The 17,595-nt window shown below is 40.9% G+C and overlaps 2 protein-coding genes across 4 annotated transcripts in view; both read left to right on the top strand.

The window, feature by feature from the left end:
* Positions 1–68: 68 nt before the first annotated feature.
* polr2k (RNA polymerase II, I and III subunit K) lies at positions 69–2,777 on the top strand. Of its 3 annotated transcripts, XM_053675266.1 has the most exons (5): positions 69–127; positions 242–314; positions 400–462; positions 829–921; positions 2,233–2,777. In XM_053675266.1, the coding sequence occupies exons 3-5, from the start codon at positions 402–404 to the stop codon at positions 2,253–2,255; spliced, it is 177 nt and encodes a 58-aa protein (XP_053531241.1). In that variant the 5' UTR covers positions 69–127; positions 242–314; positions 400–401; the 3' UTR covers positions 2,256–2,777. The 3 variants fall into 3 exon arrangements, with proteins under 3 accessions (XP_053531241.1, XP_017310458.1, XP_053531242.1); XM_017454969.3 differs by lacking the exon at positions 242–314; XM_053675267.1 differs by lacking the exon at positions 69–127 and having other exon boundaries at positions 134–314.
* A 1,150-nt stretch (positions 2,778–3,927) lies between these two features.
* spag1a (sperm associated antigen 1a) overlaps positions 3,928–17,595 on the top strand; it is a 19,006-nt gene continuing 5,338 nt past the window's right edge. Inside the window, exons 1-6 of the mRNA XM_017454931.3 lie at positions 3,928–4,389; positions 7,708–7,807; positions 8,419–8,571; positions 9,935–10,089; positions 14,344–14,485; positions 17,235–17,361. Coding sequence (XP_017310420.1) covers positions 4,059–4,389; positions 7,708–7,807; positions 8,419–8,571; positions 9,935–10,089; positions 14,344–14,485; positions 17,235–17,361 — 1,008 coding nt within the window. The 5' untranslated portion in view covers positions 3,928–4,058. The remainder of the gene's footprint in view (positions 4,390–7,707; positions 7,808–8,418; positions 8,572–9,934; positions 10,090–14,343; positions 14,486–17,234; positions 17,362–17,595) is intronic.

Raw genomic sequence — 17,595 nt, 5'->3', positions numbered from 1 at the left:
CGCAGAACGTTTTGTTGACCTGCTCTCGCGTTGAATAGTGCGCGTGCGCCGAGCGTTCTGGCTCAACAGTGCGCATGCTCAGTCGCGTATGTCCTGGCAGCGCGGAACTAACGCATGTTTGTTGGCGGTAAGATGGATGTCTCGTCTTGCTTTTGTTATTTCAGTAGTTTATAATTGTAAAGTAAGCTTAGAAAATAAGTGCTACATCTAACTGATACTTTTGTTTGCTTTCTTTTGACAGCTCACGCGTTTGCTAGCTCACGTGCTAACTAGCTTGCTAGTTTTACATAGCTAGCTAACTAGCTAGCTAGCAGGTCCAATTCCAATTTATTTCTTTGTTTGACTGTTATTTTATTGTTATTTTAAAGAGTTTTAGAGTTGTTTCGTTTTTGTTCTCAGACATGGATTCCCAGAAAGACATGCAGCCTCCTAAACAGCAGCCCATGATCTACATCTGTGGAGGTGAAGTCGTTTGGCCAACATTCTAGAGTTCATGTGTATGAATATTAATCTGGATATTAACTAGCATTTCTATACAGATTGTAGAAACACTTCATTTACGTTCAATCGTGACGTATAGTTCTGTGTGTGATATCAGACAGATCTATCAGATACTGCTGTATAAATTGGGTTTGGAGGTGACCCTGTTCGGACGGGATTAGTTTTCTGTGTGATTATTACTGGAGTATCTCTGGGATTTGTTTGCAGACTGTATGTGCATGTGTCTGGAAAGATTACACCGTATTTTACCTTTCTTCAGTACGATTCGGACGGGATTAGTTTTCCAGGCATAAGCGTGTTCAGTAATGTTTTCCCCCCCATGCTCAGAGTGTCACACAGAAAACGAGATCAAGGCCCGAGACCCGATCCGCTGCAGAGAGTGCGGCTACAGAATCATGTACAAGAAGAGGACGAAGAGACGTATCCTTTATTACGCAACGTCACATCATCCCAAGCCTTCCTTTCAGATCTGAGCGCTCTGATTTCTTACAGAATGGTGTGTGTCCGTCCCAATCGCGTATCAGTACCTGTGAAAGTAGGAGGAGTTCACGGTGTGTGGGTGGAGACTAGTGATTATTGAGCTACGGCTGTAAATTTAGATGATAAATGAGTGAAACAGACAGGACCAGGGGTGCTGATACTTTTAATGTTTAGCCAAAATGAAGATTGGCGAGTCTTGTCTTGTCAGACGATGTTAAAGTATGACCCAAAAAAAAAAAAACCTACAGCCTGTGACTTTTCTGTGGTTATGGTTCAGTAAGCGATTAATTAGTATAACTGAGTGTGTATAGTGGAGTTGTTTTATTTAGTTATTAATTAATTAGGATTTTGGCCTTAATTAAGGACGGTAAATAAATCCGAAACGTGTGCTTTTTCCTTAAATGACGTTCCTTCTGGAGCCTACAGCTCATGTAGTGAATCCGAAGCCTAAAACTTGACAATCAGGTTCGATGTGAATTTTTATGGAGTAAATAGAGGGAGTAAAAATCAGACCAATAAATAACAACAGAATAATTATGTGGGTAAATAAATAAACAGATCTTAGACATTAAACTGTAATAAAGTTGACGGTTCCTTGTACATCCTGCATTTAAAAAGATTATGAAGTTGCTTTAGTCAGAGACGTTAATCAGGACGATTGTGTGATTATTGTCTTTGACCAATCAGTGACCTGCACTATTTCTAGCTCCGCCCACATGGCTCTGACAGCACTGTTTCAGTACAGGTGATTAATTAATTACTTAAATATGACATGCTGAGCGGTGGAAATGACGACAAAATCACAGAGAAGTGATGATGATATTAATAATAGCAAGTGATTTATTCTCACTCTGTCCTGATGTCGTTCTCTCTCTCTCTCTCTCTCTCGTCACACTGCACTGCTTAAGGCTCTCATGTCTGTTCCTGTGACTCCAGGAGTTATGTTTTGGTGCAACATCGTCATCGTCTCTCAACTCAGTGTGGGCTTTAACTCCTCGTCACCGTTTCTGTCCTACACAGGGTTTTATATGTTAATAAAAGTAAAGCGTGATATTAACAGTAGTTACACCACGGCGCTGCTGAGTTCTGGACTGTGATTGGTCAGAAGAACAGCAGCTCTAGCAGTAGCGCAGGTTTATATTAACGCGCTCGTCCTGATACGTTATTGTTTCTATAGTAACTGCTCGTTCACTCTCTGTGTGTGTGTGTGTGTGTGTGTGTGTGTGTGTTTATCCCTTAACTGGATCTCAGTGGTTGTGTTCGACGCCAGATGAGCTCCACCCGATGAACTCCTGCTCTGAACTAAAACCCTTTTTCCTTTTTCTTTGTTTTTCTTTCCTCCATTTTATTTGAATTTGTAAATAAGTGTGTAGGAACAATACAGTTTTGTCTACAAAAAAAAGCTGAGTCATTGTCCTGCTTGTGTTGAAACTGTTGGTTTATAAATCCTGTGGCTTCTGGTGTTTTTCTGTTCGGACGAGGAAACTGTATCAGTCAGTTCACTCCATTCTGCTGCTTTACAGGTTAAAACACGTCGAGTGTAAAGACATCACGTCTCCTATTAAATTCTACACCGTCTCTCTCTCTCTCTCTCTCTCTCTCTCTCTCTCTCTCTCTCTCTCTCTCTCTCTCTCACACACACACACACTGAGCTTTAAGAGAACTGTTTCAGCAGGATGTACTCCTGTATTTTTATTCTAACACTCTAAAAGCAAAAGATAAAATGGTAAAACTATGATTTATTATTTATGTAATAAATAACATGTAGTAAAAATTCAATAGGATTTTATTTTGTATTTTTGTTGCAGTATTTTTTTTTTATACTAATATTGGTAATTAGATAACGATCAAATGCTGAAGTTTGAAGCTGTGAGATTAACTGGTGTGTATGACATTTTAATGACTAACACACACACAAGAAAAACGCTTCATCCCTTATATTTTTTTGTATGGCTTTTAAATAAGTGTATATAAATAGATTTAAATATATTTAAAATCTATATATAACTTTTTTTTGTGTGTGTAGTAAACGAATTAATACTAAGACTTGTATTATGTTATTTTAAAAATGAACATTCTTATGTACGCTATAAAACAATTTACATGTGTCTTTCCCCTGGAGAAAGCAGCAACGTGAGTCGTACATGGGTTACTGAAAGATTGTTTCTTCTACTAATCAGGTTAAAATTATTCTGAAACTGTTATTAATTAGTTTGAACACTAAACATGTTGAGTAAAAGATTCTAAGACCAGTTTTACTATAATATTCATTATATAAAGAATTAAACTGGATGAATCAGTGTGCATTGAACTAAATGAGTCACATTGCTTCTTATTCAAATAATTGATTGTAATTATATAATAAAAATCTCAGAGCTTATTTGACATTTATTTGTTAAAACTATTAGTGTAATTTATTATTACAATTACTTTATAATAATAAAGTAAGTAAAATATCCGAATCATTTTAGTGCAGTAAGATAAATGAATCGAATCTTTTACGTGTACTATTTTTATTTTATTTGTATTTATAAAATTGTTCACGTTTACTAACTACGCTAAAATGTATTATTAAAATGATCGATATGATATTATTGATAGTCTAAAATATTAAATGAGTGTACGAATCAGCAAAAAAATTAGAATCATTTGATTGTAGTGAATCAAATCAGTTTGTCAAATCCTTTACTTAAAATTTAACATACTCTTCAAGCGTAATATAAATAAATTATTAAAATTGTTCCTATGATATTGTTAATTGTTTAAAATATTAAACGAGTCCGTACGAATTAGTAAAAGATTCGAGTGTGGTAAACTCGATGAGTCGACTCACTTAAAAAAAGAATCATTTAGCACTTCTCTGCTTTGTAAGGGCACGGCTCTGTGGTTTTGCTGCATTACACAACACCCGCCCCTTTCGTGACGTCAGTGCGCGTCCAGCCTGCAGAAGGCGGGGTTTTCCCCGGCTGTGGTAGTCTCGAGCCCGGTTAGTACGCAGTGAGAGAGAGCGCGAGAGCGGCAGGATGTTTTAAGTTGTGTGTATGAGTGTGGGTCTGAATTTAGATAAAGTGGTGTAAATGGGTAACGCGCAGAAGAAGGGTTCGGGGACAAGTTCCGGTGTCGCGAGCCCGGCGCGCAGCAGAGCCCGCGAGGGAAATCCCGGAAGCTCGGAGGCGAAGAAGACTGCGCTCGCGAACGGCGCTCATACTGCGGAGGCAGAGCGGCGGAGAGCCGAGGAGGAAACCGGAAACACCGGAACACACGGGATGAACCTCGATGCCCCCGCCGGGGATCTGCCCCCTGCGCTCGCGCGCCTCAAAAACGAGGGCAACATGCTGTTTAAGAACGGACAGTTCGGGCACGCGCTGGAGAAGTACACCCAGGCCATAGACGGGTACACACAGTCAGGTGGAGTGAATTAATTCATCACACTACATTCTGTTTCTGAACAACAACAACAACAACAATAACAACAACAGCAACAATAATAATAACAACAACAACAATAATAATATAGGCCTAAAAGTGTCATTTACAAACCGGGAGTGTGTTGTGACAGCAGGTCGCGTCATCATGACGTCACAAGTCACCGGAAGAATCAATATAGTGCTGTGTGTGTAAGTAAAAAAGAAGCACTTTTAAAAATATATATATAAACATATCTTTCAGGATAAAGAGCACAGAATTTTTTAATTATATAATTAAAGTTAAATGGCTTTTTTTTAAATCTGTCTGATATTTTATACCAAATATAATTAAAAAGGATTGATGTGTAAATACACAGTCATAACAGCAATAAACTCTCACCTCATTAATTATCTCTCAGAATAAAGTGTGTGTGGGTGTGTGTTCAGTTCCTTGAGGTTAAAGGTTAGTGTTAGATGCAGCTGTAGCAGTAAATGTGGAGCCGCCGTAATAGTAATGTCAGTGGAAAGTCCTCACAAGGATAGAAAAACACACCAGAAAATCTCTCATATATATATATATATATATATATATATATATATATATATATATATATATATATATATATATATATATATATATATATATGTATGTGTGTGTGTGTGTGTGTGTATGTGTATATATATATATATCTCATTAGTCGGTAAAGGACTCAGGCAGTTATTAATTGTTTTATTTTCTATCAGCAGGTGTTCCCGACCTGGACGTCGTGTTGTTTTATTAATAACTGAATAATAATCTGACAGAGAAATAATCACGTATAGATAAACCCGGGCTGCTTTTTTTTTATACTTTGCTTGAAAGGATTATTTTTGATACGTTTATTACATTGGCTTAGAGTGTCATTTCCAAAGCGGTAGTGTCCACACACACCAGTTTCCCTCTTCGTGATCATGTCACAAGTCACAGGATGCGCACTGTAGTGCCGTGCGTCTAAATAAACTGTCAGGGTTAAGAGGAGAGTCTTTCTTTCCGAATTCTACTTTCAATGTGCACCATCAACCATAACAACCCCGACACACTCATATTTAACACCAAACTCTGATGATAACTACAAAACCATAACAGAGTCCTACATCTAATCAAACACCAACACACTCCAGTATTTATCAGCAAACAGCAACCTCGACCATGAAACACTAATAAACACCACGTTAGCGATAAATACTCCAACAGTTCCCCATATTTACCATCGAGCAGTAATATAGAAACACCACCGCACTGCTGTAGTTACCACCAGACTGCTGTAGTTACCACCAGACCGCTGTAGTTACCACCAGACCGCTGTAGTTACCACCAGACCGCTGTAGTTACCACCAGACCGCTGTAGTTGCCACCAGACCGCTGTAGTTACCACCAGACACCAACCTTAACCAGAAAACGCCAACTAAATTCCAGCAGCCACCAGAAAACACTGATATTTGATCTGAGATGTTTTGATCTATTTCAGTTCGTCATGGTCTACAGTTTTAATCCTCATATTTCCTCATTAATCAGTTATTTCTTTTTCTAATTTGCTGGAAGTTGTGTTTATAACTTTCCCCAGCGCCGTTGCGTGGAATGTTGCAGATATGACAGTGAGTCAGAACGCTAAGGGAAGTCAGTTTGGAGCGCGGGACAGGGAACGCGTTCCCCCTGAATGAAAGACGGTGCTGACTATTCACACTTCCACAGGTTTTAGACTCTTCTTTAGGTCCAGGGAAAGTGTGCAGTTTTGAATGCAGAAACTTCTAGAAGTAGATTCAAACGGAAAATGAGAGGCAAGAACGATAACTAAAACTAAACTAAACGGGGGAAAGATGCTCAGTTGATGTTAATTGGTAAGATGCTCTGAACAACCTTTCAGTTTCTTTCTTTCTTTCTTTCTCCAAAAGACTCTTTCCCTGGAAAACGTGTAAACAGTGTGTGAATCCGTTGTTTACAGTGATATTAAATACATCTTTATCTAAAAAATCCGTTTCTAGCGTTGATTAAAGTTCAAAAGCTAAAACTGATGACAGACTAACAGATGTCTGTAGTGAGTTTGTCTTTAACACGGGGATGTTCTTTATTGTGTGTTCTTTTCTTCTTCTTTTTTCCCTACCATTTCTTACTTGCTTTTGGACCTGAAACACGGTATTACACAACTTCCTGTATTAACTGTGTGTGTGTGTATTGGGTGTGTGTGTGTGTTGCGAGTGAGTTAGTGAATCTTGTCGGTACTTGCCTTGCGGATTTGGTCATTGTGCTGAGTCCTGAATTTACCCGTTATTGCGTTTGCTGAGTTCGGTGTTCAGTAGTTTGCTTAGTCAGGTGCCTGATGTTGGGGTTGAGTCCATAACGGACTCATGTTGTGGTTCAGACTCTGTGTATCTGAGTTCAGAGTTGAGTCAGACGTCTTGTGTTCATTTCTCTGCCTTTTCCCCGCATGTCAGACTGGCAGTAACGCAGCACCGGTTCCGTGATGTTCCGTGACGTTCCGTGACTCCGGTGCCGTGTCTCAGATTCGGCTCCTAACGCCATCGTTTTGTCCTTACACGAGGTTTCGGTTCCATAAACTCTACCGAAACCCTGATTCCCTGACCTCCGTGTCGAGTCCCTGCCTCTCGGCTTCACGGATCCCGATTTCTGTTCCTGGTTCTGTAAAGGTTCTGAGTTCTGTTCGGGTTCATGGTTTCAGTGTTCAGCGCTGAAACCCTGTGCTGTTTCTGGACTTTTCTCCGAAGACTCAGACTGGTTTACGCTCCATGGGTGATCCTTCTGTCTTCGCTTATTCTCCTGGACTGTGGAGCTGGCGTGCAGCTGAAACCCGACACGCACACACGTTAGCTTTTACATTTTTAAATCTTTAAATCTTAAAACATACTTTTTTAGGTTGATTTTAAAAAAAATGACATGCATACTTATTTTTTCTGATTTGTATCTATACATTGTGTACGTCTATTGTGCTTTTATGTAAAGTGTCTTGAGAAGATTCTTTTAAAGGTGCTACATAAAATAAAGTCTTTTATTGTTTATTATTATTATTATTATTATTATTATTATTATTATTAAATTTCTGACTTCAGTGTGAAGTCCCTGAGATTCTCGACGTCCCCCGAAGTTCACTTTGAAATCGACTCCAGACTGAACTAATACGATACGCATTTTTATGTCTCTAAATCTCTCATCTTAATCTATTCACAGATTTCTATGTCAAATTCCAGAGTTTCTGACCTCTGTGTGTGTGTGTGTGTGTGTGTGTGTGTGTGTGTGTGTGTGTGTGTGTGTGTGTGTTGACAGGTATTGACAGTCCTGAGGATCTGTGTATTTTGTACTCCAACAGAGCTGCTTGTTATCTGAAAGATGGGAACTGTACAGACTGCATTCAGGACTGCACCAGGTTAGACACACACACACACACACACACACACACACACACACACACGTGTCTCGGAGAGATTAACACTCAGCACAATTGGCTGAGCTAAAACGAGCTTCACCTCCGTCCTACACACTGTGAGCGTCTAGAACGCAGAACCTTTAACGCTCCTGTCTATAACTCGACACCTGCACTGCTCGAGTGTGTATATATGTGTGTGTGTATATGTGTGTGTGTGTGTGTGTGTGTGTATGTATATATATATATATATATAGTGGTTTAGGATCATATTACTATTATATTGGCTTTTACATTTAAAAATAAATAAACACATAAACAAATTAAATGAGCAAATCTTTTTTAAAAAGTGAAACTTTAGACCAGCTTTTAAACCATTAAATATATTCTCATGTTTATAAACACACAAGTTTACAGAAAAAAAGGTTTAAAATTCTATAAATAAGTTTAACCTGGGCAAATGTTTATGAATGAGCAGTTCTACTTCCTGTGTGTGTGTGTGTGTGTGTGTGTGTGTGTGTGTGTGTGTGTGTGTTCATTGTCTGAGGATTTGTTTGTACTGGTGACACACAGATTAGTCCTGATCCCTTTCTCTCATCCTATTAAACTGTCAGTGCGCTGGAGCTCCGCCCCTTCTCCCTGAAGCCCCTCCTCCGCAGGGCGATGGCGTACGAGTCTCTGGAGCGCTACAGTAAGGCGTACGTGGATTACAAAACCGTCCTGCAGATCGACTCCAGCGTACAGGCGGCTCACGACAGCGTACACAGGTGAGACACACGGGGCGGGACAAAACCCCCACTTTCAGCATCAAATACTACTCTTAACCATACAAACACCAGACAGACACCAATATCAGCCGTAAAACGCCAGCAAAACTCCAATGTTTCCCATCAAATACTAATGTAAACCATAAAAACACCATCAAACACCAGGAATTTCCCATATTTACCAACAAATACTAATGTAAACCATAAAAACACCAAAAAAACACAATTTTTTTACCAACATTGGATGCAGTGTTGAGCGTAAAACAATAAACGCCAGTAATCATTATTTATTAACATTAATGTTAACCATAAAACACCAACAAACTCCAATATTTCCCATCAAACATTAATAATAACCACAAAAACACCGCCAACAACCAATATCTACTACCAGACACCAACATTACACACGAAAACACCAACAAATACCAATATCTACTACCAGACACCAACATTACACACGAAAACACCAACAAATACCAATATCTACTATCAGACACCAACATTACACACGAAAACACCAACATTACACACGAAAACACCAACAAATACCAATATCTACTATCAGACACCAACACCAACCATAGAAACACTAAATAAACAATAAAATAACACTAATATTTACTATCAAACACTGTTAACTACAAAACCACCAACAAAGTCCAACATACCATCAAGCAGTTACATTACCTCTACCTGAAACACTAATAAACACCAATGTTTACCATAAATACACCAACTATCACCCATATTTACCATCAAGCAGTAATATAGAAACACCACCAAACTGCAGTATTCACCACCAGACACCAACGTTACGCTTGCAACACCTCAACTAAACTCCAGCAGCCACCAGAAGTCCATCATTATCCACCAAATCCCAGCAGACACTAGCAACTAACAGATACCAACACTGTGCACCAAACAGCAACATTTAACACTGAACATTTACTAACACACACCATCACATTTCTTCTGAAGAATAGAAAGCAATACAGTCAAACACCAACATTACACAGTTAAACACCACTGTTCTCCACTACACATCAGAAATCTACCGCAAATCCACCATCCAACACCCACAACTGCTAGTAATCTCTACCAGTCCAACATCACCAAACACCTATAAACACCAGTGTTCTTCAGCATTCCTATCAAACACCAGCATTTTAGACCCCGCTCGAATGTTCACTGTGGACCACTGCACACAGCACATGCGCTAAACACAGCACGCTTGGTTCGGAGGTGTTTTCTGGAGAGTGCTGGTGTTGGATAAGAATGGTGGTGTTTTACTGGCACTTGCAGGAGTGTATGTGGAGGTTGTGGATTGTTTTGTGGACTTTTCTCTGGTGATCTTTATCAGGATCACGAAGCAGCTGATGGAGCAGGATGGTCCTGACTGGAGAGAGAAGCTTCCCGAGATTCCTAACGTTCCCATTTCAGCGCAGCAGCACCGGAGGGAAGAAGCGAACGCTGACGTTCTCCAGGCACGAGCAGCCAGAGCTGAACAGGAGAAAGGTTCGTCGTTATCACTCAAGCAGCACAGCTTCTGAGAACATCACCATCACCCTCTACACAAACACTGAATCATCGCACTCGCTGAAATACTTATACATCACACACCGTCACATTCGGCACATTCACATCAAACACCAACTTCTTCCTTCAAACACCATCAAACACCATCTGACACCCGCATTCTCCATTACACATGATCAAACACCAACATTCTCCATCAGTCACCAGTCATAACTTACTACATTCTACTGTACTCCAGAACTCCCCGTGAAGGCGCTGACGTTCACCGTCAAACACCAACGTTCACCATCACTCACGGTCACCATCAAACACCAACGTTCACCATCACTCACGTTCACCATCACTCACGTTCACCATCAAACACCAACGATCACCATCACCAATGTTCACCATCAAACACCAACGTTCACCATCACTCACGTTCACCATCAAACACCAACGTTCACCATCACTCACGTCCACCGTCAAACACCAACGTTCACCATCAAACACCAACGTTCACCATCAAACACCAACGTTCACCATCACTCACGTCCACCGTCAAACACCAACGTTCACCATCAAACACCAACGTTCACCATCAAACACCAACGTTCACCATCAAACACCAACGATCACCATCACCAATGTTCACCATCAAACACCAACGTTCACCATCACTCACGTTCACCATCAAACACCAACGTTCACCATCACTCACGTCCACCGTCAAACACCAACGTTCACCATCAAACACCAACGTTCACCATCAAACACCAACGTTCACCATCACTCACGTCCACCGTCAAACACCAACGTTCACCATCAAACACCAACGTTCACCATCAAACACCAACGTTCACCATCACTCACGTCCACCGTCAAACACCAACGTTCACCATCAAACACCAACGTTCACCATCAAACACCAACGTTCACCATCACTCACGTCCACCGTCAAACACCAACGTTCACCATCAAACACCAACGTTCACCATCAAACACCAACGTTCACCATCACTCACGTCCACCGTCAAACACCAACGTTCACCGTCAAACACCAACGTTCACCATCAAACACCAACGTTCACCATCAAACACCAACGTTCACCATCACTCACGTTCACCATCAAACACCAACGTTCACCATCACCAACGTTCACCTTCAAACACCAACGTTCACCATCACCAGCGTTCACCATCAAACACCAACGTTCACCATCATTCACGTCCACCGTCAAACACCAACGTTCACCATCACTCACGTTCACCATCAAACACCAACGTTCACCATCACTCACGTTCACCGTCAAACACCAACGTTCACCATCACCAACGTTCACCATCAAACACCAACGTTCACCATCATTCACGTCCACCGTCAAACACCAACGTTCACCATCACCAATGTTCACCATCAAACACCAACGTTCACCATCACCAACGTTCACCGTCAAACACCAACGTTCACCATCACCAACATTCACCATCAAACACCAACGTTCACCATCATTCACGTCCACCGTCAAACACCAACGTTCACCATCAAACACCAACGTTCACCATCACCAACGTTCACCATCAAACACCAACGTTCACCATCATTCACGTCCACCGTCAAACACCAACGTTCACCATCACCAATGTTCACCATCAAACACCAACGTTCACCATCACCAACGTTCACCGTCAAACACCAACGTTCACCATCACCAACATTCACCATCAAACACCAACGTTCACCATCATTCACGTCCACCGTCAAACACCAACGTTCACCATCAAACACCAACGTTCACCATCACCAACGTTCACCATCAAACACCAACGTTCACCATCACTCACGTTCACCGTCAAACACCAACGTTCACCATCACCAACGTTCACCTTCAAACACCAACGTTCACCATCACCAATGTTCACCATCAAACACCAACGTTCACCATCACTCACGTCCACCGTCAAACACCAACGTTCACCATCACTCACGTCCACCGTCAAACACCAACGTTCACCATCACTCACGTTCACCATCAAACACCAACGTTCACCATCACTCACGTTCACCGTCAAACACCAACGTTCACCATCACCAACGTTCACCATCAAACACCAACGTTCACCATCACTCACGTCCACCGTCAAACACCAACGTTCACCATCACCAATGTTCACCATCAAACACCAACGTTCACCATCAAACACCAACGTTCACCATCACCAATGTTCACCATCAAACACCAACGATCACCATCACTCACGTCCACCGTCAAACACCAACGTTCACCATCACCAACGTTCACCATCAAACACCAACGTTCACCATCATTCACGTCCACCGTCAAACACCAACGTTCACCATCAAACACCAATGTTCACCATCACCAACGTTCACCATCAAACACCAACGTTCACCATCATTCACGTCCACCGTCAAACACCAACGTTCACCATCAAACACCAACGTTCACCATCACCAACGTTCACCATCAAACACCAACGTTCACCATCACTCACGTTCACCGTCAAACACCAACGTTCACCATCACCAACGTTCACCTTCAAACACCAACGTTCACCATCACCAGCGTTCACCATCAAACACCAACGTTCACCATCACTCACGTTCACCATCAAACACCAACGTTCACCATCACTCACGTTCACCATCAAACACCAACGTTCACCGTCGTCATGCCTCTTTATTACACATAACTTCATTTATGGACTTTAATGTTGTGAGTTCTTTATATTTCCTGATTTCTTGAGTTAATTCTGATTTCTGGTGAAAATTTCATGTGAAAAACCTCGATGTAAATATATTTACTGAATTTTTTTTGACGCGTTTGATACGTACCTCCCCCGCTGTGAGTATTTCGGAGAGCGAGATGATTCAGTGTTTGTTTAGAAGCTGATGTGATGGTGAACCTGAGTTTGATGTCAAACACCTACATTTTCATAATCAACACAACACCAACTGCTCATTATTAAACACCACCAAATCACATCCGACTCCACCAGACACTGACGGTGACCCTGCGCCGTTCAGAACTGAACCAGTAACCGGAGACGCTGCTCGCTGAGAACAGGCCTCGTGTGTCAGCGGATCTTCATTACCATTTATTGACTTAGTGTTTGTAGGCGCGGAGTTACATTTGCTCTGCGTGTGCAGTTTAAGTACAGCGAGCCGCTCCGACCGGTTTACACACACACTCACACACACACACACACACAGGCTTGACAGCGTTAGTCAGCAGTAATGCAATGTCTGTTAGCGGGATGAATTATGTACACGGGTAACTGAAGCGATATCGTTCATAATGGAACAAGACGGCTCGAGTAACATTCGAGTCTCGGGGTGGGGGAGGGGCGGAGCGCTTGGGGGCGCTAACATGGCATTGTAGCACAGGAGTATTTCATAGAATTTGTATACGACTTGTTGGTGTCTGCGTTGTTAACGTTAGCAGTGACTATGAGCATAATCCTAATTATCAATGAGGATAAATTATGACTAGCAACAAACAATGCTCAACAAACTACTAACTCGCTTATCCAGCTTGCTAATTAGCTGCCCTTGTCAGCTGCTACCTAGCTACTGGCTAAAGTGCTAAGTGTGTGAGTGAAATTGGGAATGAGCAATAACGTGAAAAATAAAATGTGTTTTTAGCTTTTGATAGCATTGCTCATTTGGTGAAACCCTCCATTTGCTAACCAGCTAGCTCGTGCTGCATGCTAGGCCTGCTATTTTAAGCAGAGTGATTAGAATCATTTCTTTTGCGTGATAGTTTTGTCAGAATGCTTATTAATGATTGACCGAGGGAAAATAGTGTTATGGCGGCCATGTTTTTTTTTCTTTTTTCTTTCGTCTTTAAAAGTGCAGAGTGTCGAGATGGGGAAAAGCGAGTCAGGAAGTAAATATCAGCCTAATATTTAATGATCAAATAAAACACTTGGCAACATGTACCGTGACTCTTATGCTAAACAGCTAGCTTGTTAGCAGACTGCTGCTCCTTGCTAGCTGACTAATTCTTAATTTCATTGTACATGTGTATAGTGACAATAAAAAAGGCATTCATTGACTAGCTACGTTAGCTACGTAATAAAGCTCATTTGCATGAACAACAGTAACGCTAATAATATTTCGCTGCTCCTTTGTAAACACATCACAAGACGGAAGCCATGTTTTGTTTTATATATATTTTGTTGTCTCACAGTAGATTTTCTAAACGTTTTCTTGTCTTCGTTCCCTCGCAGCCAGAAAAGCCGAGGCGCGTTTCACTCTGCTGAAGCAGGAAGGTAACGATCTGGTGAAGAGAGGCGAGTTTGAGAAGGCGATGGAGAAATACAGCGAGTGTATCGCTCTTAAACCCACCGAGTGCTCCATCTACACCAACAGGTACCAGCTAACCGCTAATTCTGTTAGGGGCGGAGCTCACGTCACACGCAGTGAAGCGGTCCGTTAGCCATGATCAGGTTTTTAATCATCAACTTCAGGTGGTTTGGTTTTAAATGATCCGATTTAAATGATCCGATTTAAATGATCCGATTTAGATCATCAGTTTTCACATTCACGATATTACACGTAAATAATCGAATTTAAATAGTCAGATAGGTTTTAAATGATGTCTGATTTGTGTTATCGGATTTAAATACTCAGATTTAAATGATCAGATTTTAATACTCGGTCTGAAATGATTAGACTTAAATAAGCAGATTTCGGTCATTACACTTTAATGACACAATCAGATTTAACCTCAGATTTAATTTAGTCTCAGGTGAATTTACCTCCAGATCCAGTTACAAGAGTGATGTGTGTGTGAGCGTGTGTGTGAGCGCGTGTGAGTGTGTGAGCGTGTGTGAGCGTGTGTGTGTGTGAGCGTGTGAGCGTGTGAGCGTGTGTGTGTGAGCGTGTGTGAGCGTGTGTGAGCGTGTGAGAGTGTGTGTGTGTGTGTGGGGGGGGGGTTAGGAAGAATAATTGGAATAGTAAATTATTCAGTATTTGAATTGACCTTCATCTGCTGCAGAGAACAAAAGGCTGGACCCTGAACACTCCGCGTCCCGGAGCCGAGCGTCTCACTGAACTCCGTCACACGGCGTCAGCACCACTGCGGTGTTCCACACGGCGTTTAGTCCGGTGTTTGTAGTGGTGTGCTTGTGTTTGTGGTTTTGGTTGTGATGAGATCTGATGTATCACATGATCTCATCACATAGCTTCACTTTTGTAAAAATGATTTGTTAATGGATAAATATTTAAGGAGAGATCATGCGGAGCATGTTTAAAACACTGTTTCCACCAGTGTGTGGGGAATATTCAGTGATGATATTCAGTGATGATATTCAGTGATGATATTCAGTGATGGTATTCAGTGATTGTATTCAGTGATTGTATTCAGTGATGGTATTCAGTGATGGTATTCAGTGATGATATTCAGTGATGATATTCAGTGATTGTATTCAGTGATTGTATTCAGTGATTGTATTCAGTGATGGTATTCAGTGATGATATTCAGTGATGATATTCAGTGATTGTATTCAGTGATTGTATTCAGTGATTGTATTCAGTGATGGTATTCAGTGATGATATTCAGTGATTGTATTCAGTGATTGTATTCAGTGATGATATTCAGTGATGGTATTCAGTGATTGTATTCAGTGATGATATTCAGTGATTGTATTCAGTGATGATATTCAGTGATGATATTCAGTGATGGTATTCAGTGATTGTATTCAGTGATGGTATTCAGTGATTGTATTCAGTGATGGTATTCAGTGATGATATTCAGTGATGGTATTCAGTGATGGTATTCAGTGATTGTATTCAGTGATGATATTCAGTGATGGTATTCAGTGATTGTATTCAGTGATGATATTCAGTGATTGTATTCAGTGATGATATTCAGTGATGATATTCAGTGATGGTATTCAGTGATTGTATTCAGTGATGGTATTCAGTGATTGTATTCAGTGATGGTATTCAGTGATGATATTCAGTGATTGTATTCAGTGATGGTATTCAGTGATTGTATTCAGTGATGGTATTCAGTGATGATATTCAGTGATGGTATTCAGTGATGATATTCAGTGATTGTATTCAGTGATTGTATTCAGTGATGATATTCAGTGATGGTATTCAGTGATTGTATTCAGTGATGATATTCAGTGATTGTATTCAGTGATGATATTCAGTGATGATATTCAGTGATGGTATTCAGTGATGGTATTCAGTGATTGTATTCAGTGATGATATTCAGTGATTGTATTCAGTGATTGTATTCAGTGATGATATTCAGTGATGGTATTCAGTGATTGTATTCAGTGATGATATTCAGTGATGGTATTCAGTGATGGTATTCAGTGATGGTATTCAGTGATTGTATTCAGTGATGGTATTCAGTGATGGTATTCAGTGATGATATTCAGTGATGATATTCAGAGGGTGAATGAAGATGGCATGTTTGATATATATATAATTTAATATTTGAACATGTTTAGATGTTTATTCTGTATTTATATAACAGTTTATGACTGAATCTCCCTGAATTTACACTCCAACTGACCACACACACACACACACACACACACACACACACACACACACACAGGTGCAGTGTAGGGCCCTCCTACTCTCCCTTCTCCATTATTTCCTCCTCTTTCTTTTTCTCTTCCTGTCTTCATCACTCCTGTTCTTAGTTCTCTCTCTCTGCTTTTCTCTTTTATTTCTTTACTCGCTGCTTTTATTTTCTCTCTTCTTTTATTTTTGCTCAGGTTTTCAGGTTCATTCTTTCTCTCTCTCTCTCTCTCTCTCTCTCTCTCTCTCTCTCTCTCTCTCCCATTCGTCTGTTTCCTTTGGTCTTTCTTTACAGATGAAATGAGAAAAAAATCATCACATGATCTCAGCACTCAGCTTCACTTTCATAAATATAAAAAGATCATGGTTAAATATGAAATAAATAAATAAATAAGGCGTCTTATTTTTCCGTCCTGTGTCACATATTCCCTCCCTCCCTTTATTTATTTCGTTCTTTTATTCTCTCTTCCTCCTCCCTGCAGCAGTGTAGCTGGAGTTAATCAGATGTACATGGTGTCTGAGAGTACATGGTGTGTGTGTGTGTGTGTGTGTGTGTGTGTGTGTGTGTGGATTTCAGAGCGCTGTGTTTCCTGAAGCTGGACCGTTTTGCCGAGGCGAGGCAGGACTGTGACTCTGCGCTACAGATGGAGCCGGACAATAAGAAAGCGTTTTACAGACGTGCGCTCGCTCACAAAGGCCTGAAGGTCACCTGCACCTCTCACCTGATACTAACACAACAACAACAACAACAACAACAACAACCACATCCACAACCACAACAACCACCTGAGCTCACTCCACATTACTACACATTACTCTGTGTGGAATAACATCTAACTTCTCTCACACACCTCCACACCTCCACACCTCCACACCTCTACACCTCCACACCTCTACACCTCCACACCTCCACACCTCCACACCTCCACACCTCTACA

This window comes from Ictalurus punctatus, chromosome 24 (genome assembly GCF_001660625.3).
Source record: "Ictalurus punctatus breed USDA103 chromosome 24, Coco_2.0, whole genome shotgun sequence".
Taxonomy (NCBI): Eukaryota; Metazoa; Chordata; class Actinopteri; order Siluriformes; family Ictaluridae; genus Ictalurus; species Ictalurus punctatus.
Note: the sequence above shows the minus strand (reverse complement) of the source record. Positions and strands in the feature narration are given on the sequence as shown.

Excerpts from the sequence above, each read along its gene's own strand:
- polr2k (XM_017454969.3), top strand. Across the intron at positions 463-828 it reads CATGATCTACATCTGTGGAG|AGTGTCACACAGAAAACGAG; the intron begins GTGAAGTCGTTT and ends CCCCATGCTCAG. Across the intron at positions 922-2,232 it reads CAAGAAGAGGACGAAGAGAC|TGGTTGTGTTCGACGCCAGA; the intron begins GTATCCTTTATT and ends ACTGGATCTCAG.